At 40.6% G+C, this 12,359-nt stretch overlaps 1 protein-coding gene across 2 annotated transcripts; it reads left to right on the plus strand.

Moving 5' to 3' along the window:
• Positions 1–8,607: 8,607 nt before the first annotated feature.
• On the plus strand, positions 8,608–11,375 carry cysltr1 (cysteinyl leukotriene receptor 1). Of its 2 annotated transcripts, none has more exons than XM_063487828.1 (2): positions 8,608–8,706; positions 9,465–11,375. In XM_063487828.1, exon 2 carries the CDS (start codon positions 9,476–9,478, stop codon positions 10,508–10,510), a length of 1,035 nt encoding a protein of 344 aa, XP_063343898.1. In that variant the 5' UTR covers positions 8,608–8,706; positions 9,465–9,475; the 3' UTR covers positions 10,511–11,375. The 2 variants fall into 2 exon arrangements, with proteins under 2 accessions (XP_063343898.1, XP_063343905.1); XM_063487835.1 differs by having other exon boundaries at positions 8,621–8,706; positions 9,468–11,375.
• Positions 11,376–12,359: the final 984 nt, after the last annotated feature.

Genomic DNA, 12,359 nt, shown 5'->3' on the forward strand with positions numbered 1-12,359 from the left:
GGTTGTAAATATTTTTTCCCTGAATGCTTACAATGTTGTTATTGTGAAAAACAAAACAAAACATACACTTTAATGGAATTCTTGGGTAAAAGAGCTCCGAGGCGAATAGGTTTACTACAGAAAAGGAACCTCGTGTTGTTCCTCTTTCTTTTATCAGTGAGAAACAGTAAGAAGTCTGCGATTTGTGGAGGTGTTTTTTCATACAGCAACAAATTATTTATCCAGGCTGATTGAGAATTATAGCAGAAGGCAAACATGTCTGATTTGTCCCTTTCTTTTCCAGAGAAGCCAGGCTGTCCAGTATTGCATAAAGTGAGGCATGCATCGCTCCTAACAGCAGCAATAATGCAATATTTGCCAAAAATGCCACTAACTTTGCATATTGAATTGCTTCATGTATTTGTTGCTATGCTTATCGCTCATAACAGGTGCAAATTTATTCTGTTTCTAAACTGGTAAACACTTGTCTGCTGGCTGGACTGAGAACAGGCGTTTTTACTTTTAGTTTGGTGCACTTTGCATGCAGTGTTTACACAGTGAATAAACCAGACGAGTATGTTTGTATCAGACTAGACATGACAGTTCATTTGTGAGTTCTCATACGCATGACTTTGCCAAAACTAACACAATTATGTTTATTAGTTTCGATGCTTATATGAAAAGAGAACAGATTTATGGTAGTGGCAAGAGGTGGAGGGATGAGATTCTAAACTAACATGTTATAAAGAAAGTAATGTTTCAGAAATTAATGAAACAATAACAAGGAACAAAAAGGAATGAATACTTTCCAAGTAATATTACAGTGGCTCTAACATGATTTATCCAGGAAAACATTGGGTGTTAAGATTTAAACACAAGATTTAAGATTTAAAAATATGTTTTTCCCATCACTTCCTCTGTCAGCTTCATTGTCCAGGATGCAAAACATATTCAGTTCAATTCGATTTTATTTATTACAGCGCCAAATCACAACAACAGTCGCCTCAAGGCGCTTTAAATTGTAAGGCAGACCCTACAATAATGCATTCAGAGAAAAAACCCAACAATCATATGACCCCCTATGAGCAAGCACTTTGGCAACAGTGGGAAGGAAAAACTCCCTTTTAACAGGAAGAAACCTCCAGCAGAACCAGGCTCAGGGAGGGGCGGGGCCATCTGCTGCGACTGGTTGGGGTGAGAGAAGGAAGACAGGATAAAGACATGCTGTGGAAGAGAGACAGAGATTAACAAGTGTGATTCAATGCAGAGAGGTCTATTAACACATGTTGAGTGAGAAAGGTGACTGAAAAGGAAATACTCAATGCATCATGGGAATCCCCCAGCAGTCTACACCTATTGCAGCATAACTAAGGGAGGATTCAGGGTCACCTAAACAAACATAGAAAACATTTTACAATACATGCTGAGGCTAAGCATGGAAAATGATTGTCATTGTGACATATCAGCATGCCATCACACTGCCAGCTCACGCACCGTCTATCTATCATCAGCAAGGAATCCGATCTTTAAGTGATGACGTATGAAAGCTGCTTCTGGGTCCAAACTACTCTGCATTTATTAAGGCTGTTGTGTTTTTAACATGTTTTAATTCTTTGTATCTTGTTCAATTTAATCTAAACAAGCCCCTAAAAACAGTCAGTGATCACTGTCGGCCTCTCTCGGTTTTTATTACCACTGTTTATTTTAAAGCTCAGTTTTTAAAACCTTACAATGTAACTACAGCCCAGCCCATGCAGCAGTATATTAATGACTAACCTCGTATTGTGGATGGATTATCTCAGTTGTTCTCCTGACTGAAGTTTGGTCCGTTTACAGCATCCTGCCATGTGATTGCATTTGTCCTAACCATCGGGAACCCTCATGTTAACGTTTATCGAGTGGAAAAAGTTAGCGTTCATCCTCCAGCTTCATTGTGTTTATGTTATGCTAACTTAGCTGTGTATCTAGCGATCACATAGCACATCATTATATACCAGCTAGCCCAACTTCAGTAACCGTACAAACGTCACTGCTGTTTAGTTTTCTGTCTTCATTTATGTTGGAAGTGATAGCAGAGCTGTACGTTTGAATTTGTTTCAGAAATCTCTCAGTCAGAACATGCTATATCATGTTTAGCTGGAAACTAGCGAGCTAACTTCCTGCTAACTTCTAACGCTGTTAAATTTAATAATTTCTGTTTTCATGGATGCCTGGATGTTAAACCTAATTTTTACACCTGGTAAAGCAGCAACGCTGATCATTTTATTACAGATGAAAGAATTTAGACAGTTTTCAACTCTCAGTGATGCCGCAGTGTTCGTTTGACTTTAGGACCTGCAGCGTAGTTTGGGCCCAGACACAACTAATGACGTCAGACTTAAAGACCAAATAGGTTATAATTAGTTCACCAAATGAATGCCCTCAGTTCCACATCAAAACCCTTATATATAATCTCAAATGAATAAGGAGCCTTCATCTGTCAGTCTGTCTATTTTTGAGAAATGTTCTTCTAATCCACCTCTAGTTGGTGACTCTTTAGCCCAAGCTGGAGATTGTTAGGATGACCAGTGTGTGTGGGGTGGTGGTGGTATTGGGGGTGTCCACGTACACTGAGCCACATTTCTTTCTTGTCATTTCTTTAAGCAGCCTCCAGGAACAGTTCACTCTTAAAACCAAGTTTTCAAACAGCTATTTGAAAGGGTCTAAAATGCTCTTCAGACTGGGTCTCGCTACAGAAAATGTTTTCAGTTAATTTAACCTTTGTCTCTGTTTTCCTGTGACAAATGACCTCAGTCACTCACATATGCTGTATGGATGAGTGGGTGTTGAGAAAGTCTGAAACCCACAGTCTGCATGTTCTGCACAGTCACATTTTGAGCAATCGCAAACACACGTCCTTCTAGCTGTCTTCATTTCAAAACAAACTTTATAATTTATGATAATCTGCAATAAGCTGCAAAACACTGGACTGAAAGAACACTCGGCTAGTCTACACCAGCGGTCCCCAAACTTTTTTGCGCCACGGACCGGTTTATGCCCGACAATATTTTCACGGACCGGCCTTTAAGGTGTCGCGGATAAATACAACAAAATAAAACTAGTACCGGTACTGAAAAAAAGAAGATTTATTCATAACACACATGAAAAGACCCAGGAAAACCGAGTTAACGATAAAAACGATAACAAAATAACGCTGAAAACCGATAAAAACCCTGAAAACCATACATTTCACACCTGAGCCTCAACTCTCGCGGCCCGGTACCAAACGACTCACGGACCGCTACCGGTCCGAGGCCCGGGGGTTGGGGACCGCTGGTCTACACAATGAGCAGATTTACTTGTGTGTCTCTTGGTTGGCTGATTTATTTGAATAAATGAAATGTTAGTGAAGATGAAGAAATCCAGGATATATGAACTGTCTACAATGTAACAGTAGTTACATCTGACTGATAAATATCTGATAAATAATATCAGTGATGATCTAATCAATAATTTGATTAGAATCTGCATGACCATTTAGGTTAAGATGCTCATGATGAGACTCACAGACTTAAAGGACACTTGACTTAATACAATTCTAAAAACATCAGGATGTTGGAACAAAGGATTCCCACGACTGATGAGCATCTGGAATCCTCTTGAGCAGCTGGTGTCCTCAGTTTCTAGATGTTTACTGACTGCTGTCAAAGAAGAGGGAATGCTACACATAGGTAAACATGACTGAGCCGTGTTACTGGCAACAAATTCAAAGTAAGCTCCTATTTTTCCTAAAACGGTTCATTGTCTCAGTTGAAACAACTGATATGTGCTCTCTTGTGAATAACATATGAGGTTATTACATTTGGAAATCTGTGCATTCTGATGTATTTTGATTTTAAACAACATCTCAACTTTGTTTTTTACAATCGGGGTTATAAAAATGTTGACACAGATGTAGACTAGATACACTTTCACACAAAGTGTGTCCTCATATCTTTACTTCCACTGAAAGTGGCTTGTAAGTTGTCCTGCTTTTGCTGCAAACAGCGCTTACACAATGTTAACGGCTCAGATAAACAACAGTTTCCCCATGAATATTTCTTTTGCTTGATTCTGGTTTTATTGCTTTTTATACAATATTAGATTTATCTGTTTGTTTGTTTTTTCATTTGTTTGCATGCACTAAACTAGTCTGGTTTCATCTTTGTTTGACAGGTGTTATGTGGTAAATATGGTAAAAATATGAAACAACAATGCTGAGTGTCATATAACCCTATATGCTCTGCATGAGGACTATAACGACTAGCAGGGGGTCATCTGAAAGGACTGTATTCTTACATATGTGCAGCATACACTCTGCCTTAAATTCTTTATCATGATGTGTAAAATGAAGCTGTACCATTCAAAGATGTATCACTATTTCCACTGACCCAAAGCATCCCGGATGTTTGAAATAATATCTCTAGATCAGTTAACATAACTCTGTATACATGCACGAACAATGTCAGCAACTAGAAAACCACAAAGCTTTACATGCTGTTTGTTTCCTATGAGTTTTCTGGCAGGGTTCTGTCTCAGAGGTAAGTGCTGAGGTAAGTGGTAATTTCAGAGATAAAGTGACCTACATAAACATCTGCAGGATAGCACTGGCTCTGCAAAAACCCACAGAACGGACCATTTTTAAAGTCAGATATCACATCAATCATATGAAGACGTTCTTTCTCATATGATTTGAAACAGATTTGAGTTAAAGGGGATCACACATATATTTAACGGTGATTTGAACCTCAACAAATCTCTCTTTAATCTATAACAGCTATATTTTTCAAATTATGGAGGTGAATAATGACAGACTCAACAGTGTAACACTGGTTTAAAATGATTTAATTAAATTAATGTGTATTAGTTAATGATGAGGAATGACGGCAGCTCTCATTTCCATGGAAGGACTGGAGCTGCTGTGAAGTCAGAAGTGTTGTTGGGCCCATTTCAAGTATGTAGGGTGGCTACATCCAATAAACAGAAGTTGACAAGAGTAATACCTAAATCTGTGACTACTTCCAAAAGAAGTCATGGGTTCTTCTACCATTAATGGTTATCACAAAAGAGGTCTGTGTTCCAGTTTACAATGCAGCGACTGCTTTAAACACGCTTTTATGTTTGGTGGGGTTTTTTTAAATGTGAGCATTAACCCACAGATAAGTCAGCTGTGTCAGCGCTTCCTCTTTTTTAGTGGGTTATTTTTTCCCCCAATCATTGCTAACCCAGTGTAAGCCACATACCTAGCATCAAACCTAGCAACTAGCTAGTGAACGTCCATCTGTTCTTGTCCATCCATCTATTTTCTTCCGCTTATCCAATTCAGGGTCATAGGTGGGTGGCTAATGGAGACGGATTTGTCGCAAAGCCCTGCCACGCGGGACAAACGCTAGGAAGAAGAAGAAGAACAGGTGGGTGGCTAACACAGAGAGGCAGACAACTGCTCATGCTAATAGTAAGTGTTGGGGAGTAATGGAATACATGTACCGGCATTACGTCTTTAAAGTCAAAATGTGAGTAACTTTATTCTGTTACAGTTACCGTTTAAAAGGGTGGTATTCAGAATGCAGTTACTTTGTTGAAATAAAGGGATTACATGGCGGTCTTTTCCTGTTTCATATGTTGGGCCATGCTCCCTCTATTTTTGGTAATTCCACGCCGGTGGAAACCCAAACAAAACACACATTAAGACGCTCTAATGTCTGTGTCTCAATCTCGCGGCCCATGTCACCCCTACTTGCGGCCTGCATATTGACGTAATATTTTTTTTTAATTATTGTTCAAAAAATTATTTAATATGAAGGCAATAGGCAGAGTGTTACAGGCATAGAGAATGTAGCCTCATGGGCAGTGTAGTCCAGTTGTAAGTAAGCTATTAAGACTCGACTGTACACTGTGTTCGTGTTTTCCTCTGAAACAATAAGTTCCGTTGGAGCAGCCTTTCAACTCCTCTCTCTGTCTCTCGCTAGCAAAGTTCACCCACACAACAAAGTAAAGCCCGACACGGAACCCGACGTATTAGCCAGAGGTCCCTTTTACTACGGTTCGGAGCCGCTGACCTGTTTTATATACGCGCGGAATAGTTTTCTATACGAGATTGCTGCAAAAAGTGCAGCCTTACCTAATGTCCACCCTACTGTTACTCATTTTATATTAAGATTTAAAAATCTAGTTGGTATTGGTATGGCAAGTAACCCTCAGTAATAGTAATAAATCACACAGCAATAGGACATTCATGTGGTTGTAAAAAGTATGATAATATATTAAGTAATCCAGAGTATTCAGAATACGTTACTCTGAGTAACGTAACGGAATACGTTACAAAATACATTTTGGGGCATGTATTCTGTAATCTGTAGTGGAATATATTTTAAAAGTAACCTTCCCAACACTGCTAATATTCACACCCAAAGCCAATTTAGAATCATCAGTTAGCCTAGCATGCATATAGATGTGCACATAGCATGCATAGCCTTGCAAGCACATTGACGTTCTTGTGCTGAGGCAGCAGAGCTAACCACTGTGTTGCCCTATGACCGTCGCAGAGAATTTAGCAAGGAAGATAAACTAAAACTGATATGCTGATAGCGCTCAAACACAGGCTAAAAAGTCTGATCTATCGAACTTGTGTAGCTAATAAAGCTTAATTTAATCCATCTATCTGTAGCTATTCATATATTTAGCTGCAGATTTAGCATGGAAGGGCTTGATCTTATCCCAGCTGAAAATGGGTAATAAACAGAATACCTGCCACTCAGGTCATGGTCACACCCACAGCCAATTTAGAAATACCAAGTAAACTGTTACACGTCTTTGTGTCACTGTAGGAAGCCAGAGCACCTGGAGGAAACACACACAGGCGCAGGAAGAACATAGCAATTAGCAATTACACAGCTGTGGCAACCGTGGTAACGGGGGAAACAAGGCTCGTCTTTTTTGTCTTTTCCAAAGAGCTACAAGTTTGCTGGAAATGCTGAGGCGAGACAGCAAAAGAGCTCTGTGTAAATGAGCAGTCAGTCTTGTAAAATTCTGAGTAAATGAGGTAAATCTGGGATGATGCCCTCAACATGTTAAGCGTCTGCACTTCCCGCCCACATTGGACTGTTTTATTGCATTTTGTAGATCAATACAATTATGATCCACAAAGAAACCACAGTTCAGAATCCACAAAGTGCACTCGGGTTCATCACCAGTTAACAGTTTTCAAGTGCATGCTCACAGATGCAAACAGATAACGCTAATCTGTCGAGCAAGTGTTTTTGAGTCTGCCACCGCGTATGTGCACTTTGATGTACTGATTAATGCTCTAAATGCAAATCCAGATTTCTCAATGCGCCATTAAGTTTTGCGATGGCGGAGGAAAGCATTTGTTGCCAACATTAAGAGTCAAATCTCATTGAGGTCACACAAAGAACGGCTACATGTGGTAAACGCTAAACACTTTGTACGTTTTTCAGTTTCTGGCGCTCGTATTTCGTGGAATGTAAAATGGAATGACTCAGAAAAACAAACAAACACACAAATGTCCTCTCAACATCTTTCAACGTCTCAAAAGACCTACCCGTCATTACTCCCTGCGTTTGGCGCTAATGCACTTTCAAGCTAATACATAACTGATTGTCTTATCATGTTGATGACACAGGCGCCTTTGTTTTTCTATGCTTGTGCTGAACCACTAAATGGGTTACAGATGAATTATCTTGCCCTTCCATCCCAAAGGCCGTTCAACTGTGAGAATGAGTTTGCCCATTTCCACTGCAGCATCCGCACTCCATTAACTTAGCGTAAACCACGCTCATTGGCAATATACAAAGGAAATGCAGCACAACAGCTGTTGATGATGTTGTTGTGTTTTCCTTCTTTTGGGTTAACCAACTATCTCTGCATCTCCTTTCTTTATAGCTAATCGTCATCATCACCTGTGTCAACCCGAGTTCCAACTTGTTGTCGACACGTTTAGACGAAACAGCTGCGCTAAACTCGCCAGTTTACTCGACAGCTGCATCCTAAACAACATGTTCATTACAAAGCGACTAGACATAAGCTGTCACCTAAAGCAAAGACTTTAAATGTTTCTATTTCCCAACGCTTTTCATGCAGTGCCCAGTGAAATTAGACACTATGTACACGATATGTTGTTAGAAATTGCTGTGTCAACAAGGTGTGAGACTCGAACTGGTCAAGCAGGCTGATACAACCATCTGAGGGGGAAATATGAGAAAATAAATAAAGAACAGATGGTGTTTGCATTGCACCAGGAAAGTGTGAAGTGAGTGGAAAATAAAGGTTTAGGGTGTGTGTGTTCAGCGGCAGCAGATACTGGCCTATCAGGATAAACCAGTAACTGGCAGTAAAAGAATTATTAGTAACAAATTTTGGCAAATGAAAGCACAATATTGCCAAGAGCAAAGAAGTAAAAAAAGATCACTTTTACAGTGGTTTCCCCCCACCCGCATCTGTGCATGAGCTAAAGTGTTTGTGATGTCACTGAGTTTGATGTGACTGTGCTGCGTGGTTAAAGGGAAAGACCAGCCCCACTTCGACTTGCTTTCAAAGTGAGCCTCTGAAGACGCAGCATCATTCCATTACTGTGACAACATCTGGTAGATGAAGCAGGCAGTCGGTCTGAGGCAGCATTGTGATTGCGGACGTCAGGCGGGAGAGAAGATCGACATACCAGCCGCGGTTTTTGAAAACAAGAATTCACCGGTAAGGAGAACATGCCTTAGCTGGAGTTGAATTTGCTGGAATGTGGGTTTTATTTTTTCTGATGTTTATACTTTTGCTAACAGCTGTGGGTGACAGAGAAAGCGCTCAGCAGCGTGTAGGCTTATTGTTAGAAGTTACCACTCATTGTCTGAGCAGTGCAAATAATGTATTTGTTCATTTAAAGAGTGCTTTGTGAACGTCTTTCAATCAAAAGTGAAAGAGCAACAGAAAGTCTGTTAACTGAAACTGAATCAATGAGTTTTTAGATTCACAGTAGTGCATGTGCATTACAGTTACGCTCAGGTGCACGGTGAGTTATGTAACAAATATGCACGCTCCTTAATAATTTATCGCCTGCACAATGCTAAATGAAGCGATTTGCCTTCTCGTGAAGTGGAGTCTGACAGAATGTGATCCATCTGTTAATAATGAGTCTGTGACAAGTGCTCACTATGAACAGTGTCTCAAGATTTCACAAGAACTGCATCTGAAAGAGACATTAGCTTATGAAACCAAAAACAGAAGCTTTACCATGTGACAGGATGGAGGTCGAAAGTGCTTATCTGTTTTCGGTGTTTCTTCCAGAATTGCACGACAAGCTCACAGACTATCTGAGAAACAATCTACCACATTAGGGTTACAGCACTTTACACAGCTCTGCGTTTTTGTTTTCTCACATGCATATTTTCTGGGGGCCTGAACCACTTTCATTTACACATTTTTATGCGCGCTCATAATGCGCTTTCCCTCTGTTTCAGCAGCTGCACAAATGGAGAATGTGACAGGTGGTTTGCAGGACAACTCCAGTCGGTGCGAGTCCATCGATGACTTCCGTAACCAGGTCTACTCAACAGCCTACTCCCTCATCACAGTTCTAGGCCTGGTTGGGAATGGCTTTGCCCTGGTGGTGCTTATCAGAACGTATCGCCAGAGCTCGCCCTTTCACGTCTACATGCTGAACCTGGCTGTGTCTGATCTGCTGTGCGTTATGACGCTGCCGCTGCGAGTTCTCTACTATGTCAGAAAGGGAGACTGGCACGAGGGGGACTTTCTCTGTCGTATCAGCTCTTACGCCCTCTATGTAAACCTCTACTGTAGTATTTACTTCATGGCAGCTATGTCTTTCACACGTTTCTTGGCTATTGTTTTCCCTGTGCAGAACCTGCGGCTGGTGACAGAGAACCGTGCACGCCTTGTTTGTGGTGCTATCTGGGTAGTGATCTGTCTTTTATCCTCACCCTTCCTGATATCTGGCCAGAAGTTTGATCCGGTAACGAATAAAACCAAATGCTTCGAGCCACCTCCACCCGGGAAAAGCTTGAAAAAACTAATCGCGCTGAACTATGTGTCGCTGATGGTGGGCTTTGTCCTGCCCTTTCTGGTCATCATACTTTGCTACGCTGGCATAGTCCGAACCCTGCTTTCCCGCACCCACGCTGCCCGCCGTCAGCGGGGCACAGGCACCAGAGCCATCCGGATGATTGTCATCGTCCTGCTGACCTTTCTGGTCAGCTTCATGCCTTACCACGTGCAGCGCACCGTGCACCTGAACTTTCTGTCTCGGGGGGACACTACCCACTGCGAGAACGTTTCCATGCAGAAGTCGGTGGTGGTGACGCTGTGCCTGGCTGCTGCCAACTCCTGTTTCGATCCGCTGCTTTACTTCTTCTCTGGGGAGGGTTTCCGCAACCGGCTGTCCTCGCTGCGCCAATCCATGAAGGCAAGCACCATGCAACGCACAGACAGGCGAAAGCCCATCACAGCTTCAGAGTCAGGGGAAAACCAACAGCTGAAGACCGGTTAAATGGCACCACCAAGACAAGTTGTCAACGAGAACATTTTATCAGGCTTAGAGTGACTAGTGCTCTCACGCCGACAAAAGACAGAAGTTTAAAAATGTTGACAGTTTTAAGTATTTAAACAGAATGTCTCCAGAGGATGATCCTCACGTAAGTTGATATTTATTATGTCAAAGTATTTGTCAAATATTTAAGTGATGTTATGTATTTCCAGTATAATGTAGCCTGTTGTGTTCTAAAGGTTGTGGTGTAAATGCAAATATATATGTTATGTCAGTGCATGAATGTATTTATATGATGGTGTAGTAGGCTATGACTTTTTATTTGAAGGCTCAAGAAGGTCAAGGTTCGAACTTTGTAACTTGCATATGAAGGGTTAACCTCTGCCTCATGGTGAATACTGTAGAAAGAGCAGTGTGGTAAAGACTGTAGGTATTTACTTTCCTTTGTAATTATTCTACTTACTTTGATTTCTGGTTTTTCAGTGCGAGTTATCATTTCCTGTCTTAGTTTATGTGTTTTGGTTTACTATGAGATTTCTACACATTTTGGACATTTCTTTTTTTTTTTTAAATGTATAAATAGTGATAAATATTTCACATTTTTTACAGTGTACTCTGGAGGAAGGTTTGTGGATGTAGAGGGTACCTCTAAGCAATAGTTGACATTTTGGGAGATTAAGAACGTACTCATGTGAAACTGCAGCCAAATGACTGGAAAGGGGAGTAAATAGCTTGCATGTTGCTCTCAGGTAACACATCCACCTACAGGTGTCTGTAAGGCTCACTACTCAGTGCACATATTTAATCCCTCTAATGTTTACAGCTTTAGCTTTATGCTGAATTAAACATCACTGTCACATAGCAACATGAGAATTTTTACTACCTGACATTAGCAAAAATAAGCAACATTTATTACCCAAAATGTCGAACTATTTACCTTTAAGCACATGGAAATATGTTGCTGTATTTAAGCAATTTTTCAAGCCATGTATAATAACTGCATTAATAAAAGATTCTGTACATGTTTGTTCATAGTGATCGTATGTCATAAAAGTCTATTAAATTGCCAGAGCCCTTAGGAGCAGCTACACCCTCTGGCCACTGGGGGTCAACACCAGTACAAATATTGTTAGTTCTTGTGTAGAGCTCATTGTCTCCCTTGCCATACTATCTTTTTAGAAAAACAATGAGCCACTGTTTTCATGTCTAGAAACTGTGGAGGTCTTTCACAAATTGAATTTGTGAGAAACATATAAGTCATATGATCATTTGTATGTATGTGAGCATACAACCCCAGTTCCCAAAATAGGTGGGACGTTGGATGATCATCTGATTTGTGTACTCTTTTATCGACATTTCTGTTTTTTTGTTTTGTTGATTTTTTTGTGGCTTGTTTGTTTGTTTTGTTGTTGTTGGGTTGTTTTTGTGTGGTTTTGTGTGTGTTTTGTTTTTTTGGAGTGATTTTGAGGGTAAGTAAAGGTTAAGAGCGTATTTCATCCTTCCATAAACCCACAACAGCCATACATGAATTATGCTTCGGGGGTAATTTAGAAATACAAAACAGTGAGAGAAGATGAGACTGCTGAGGCTGACCCTGCTGATTAGAACATAGAAGGCCACTGTATTACCGCTTCATACACAGATAATATCAAGCACATGATCGGCTCCCCCCTCCATTGGCACAAAAAGCTGTTTGTCTCAGTCTGGAAAACAGAAGCTATCTATCCCATAACAGTATTAGTGTACCTCACAGCAAGGATGCTAGCTATACAAGAAGCAGAGAAAGTCCCTGCTTGATTCTTACTCACTTCTAAAGAGGATATAGATAATTGTGCACTATTCATTGCAGGAA

The sequence above is a fragment of the Pelmatolapia mariae genome, linkage group LG2, assembly GCF_036321145.2.
Source record: "Pelmatolapia mariae isolate MD_Pm_ZW linkage group LG2, Pm_UMD_F_2, whole genome shotgun sequence".
Lineage (NCBI taxonomy): Eukaryota > Metazoa > Chordata > Actinopteri > Cichliformes > Cichlidae > Pelmatolapia > Pelmatolapia mariae.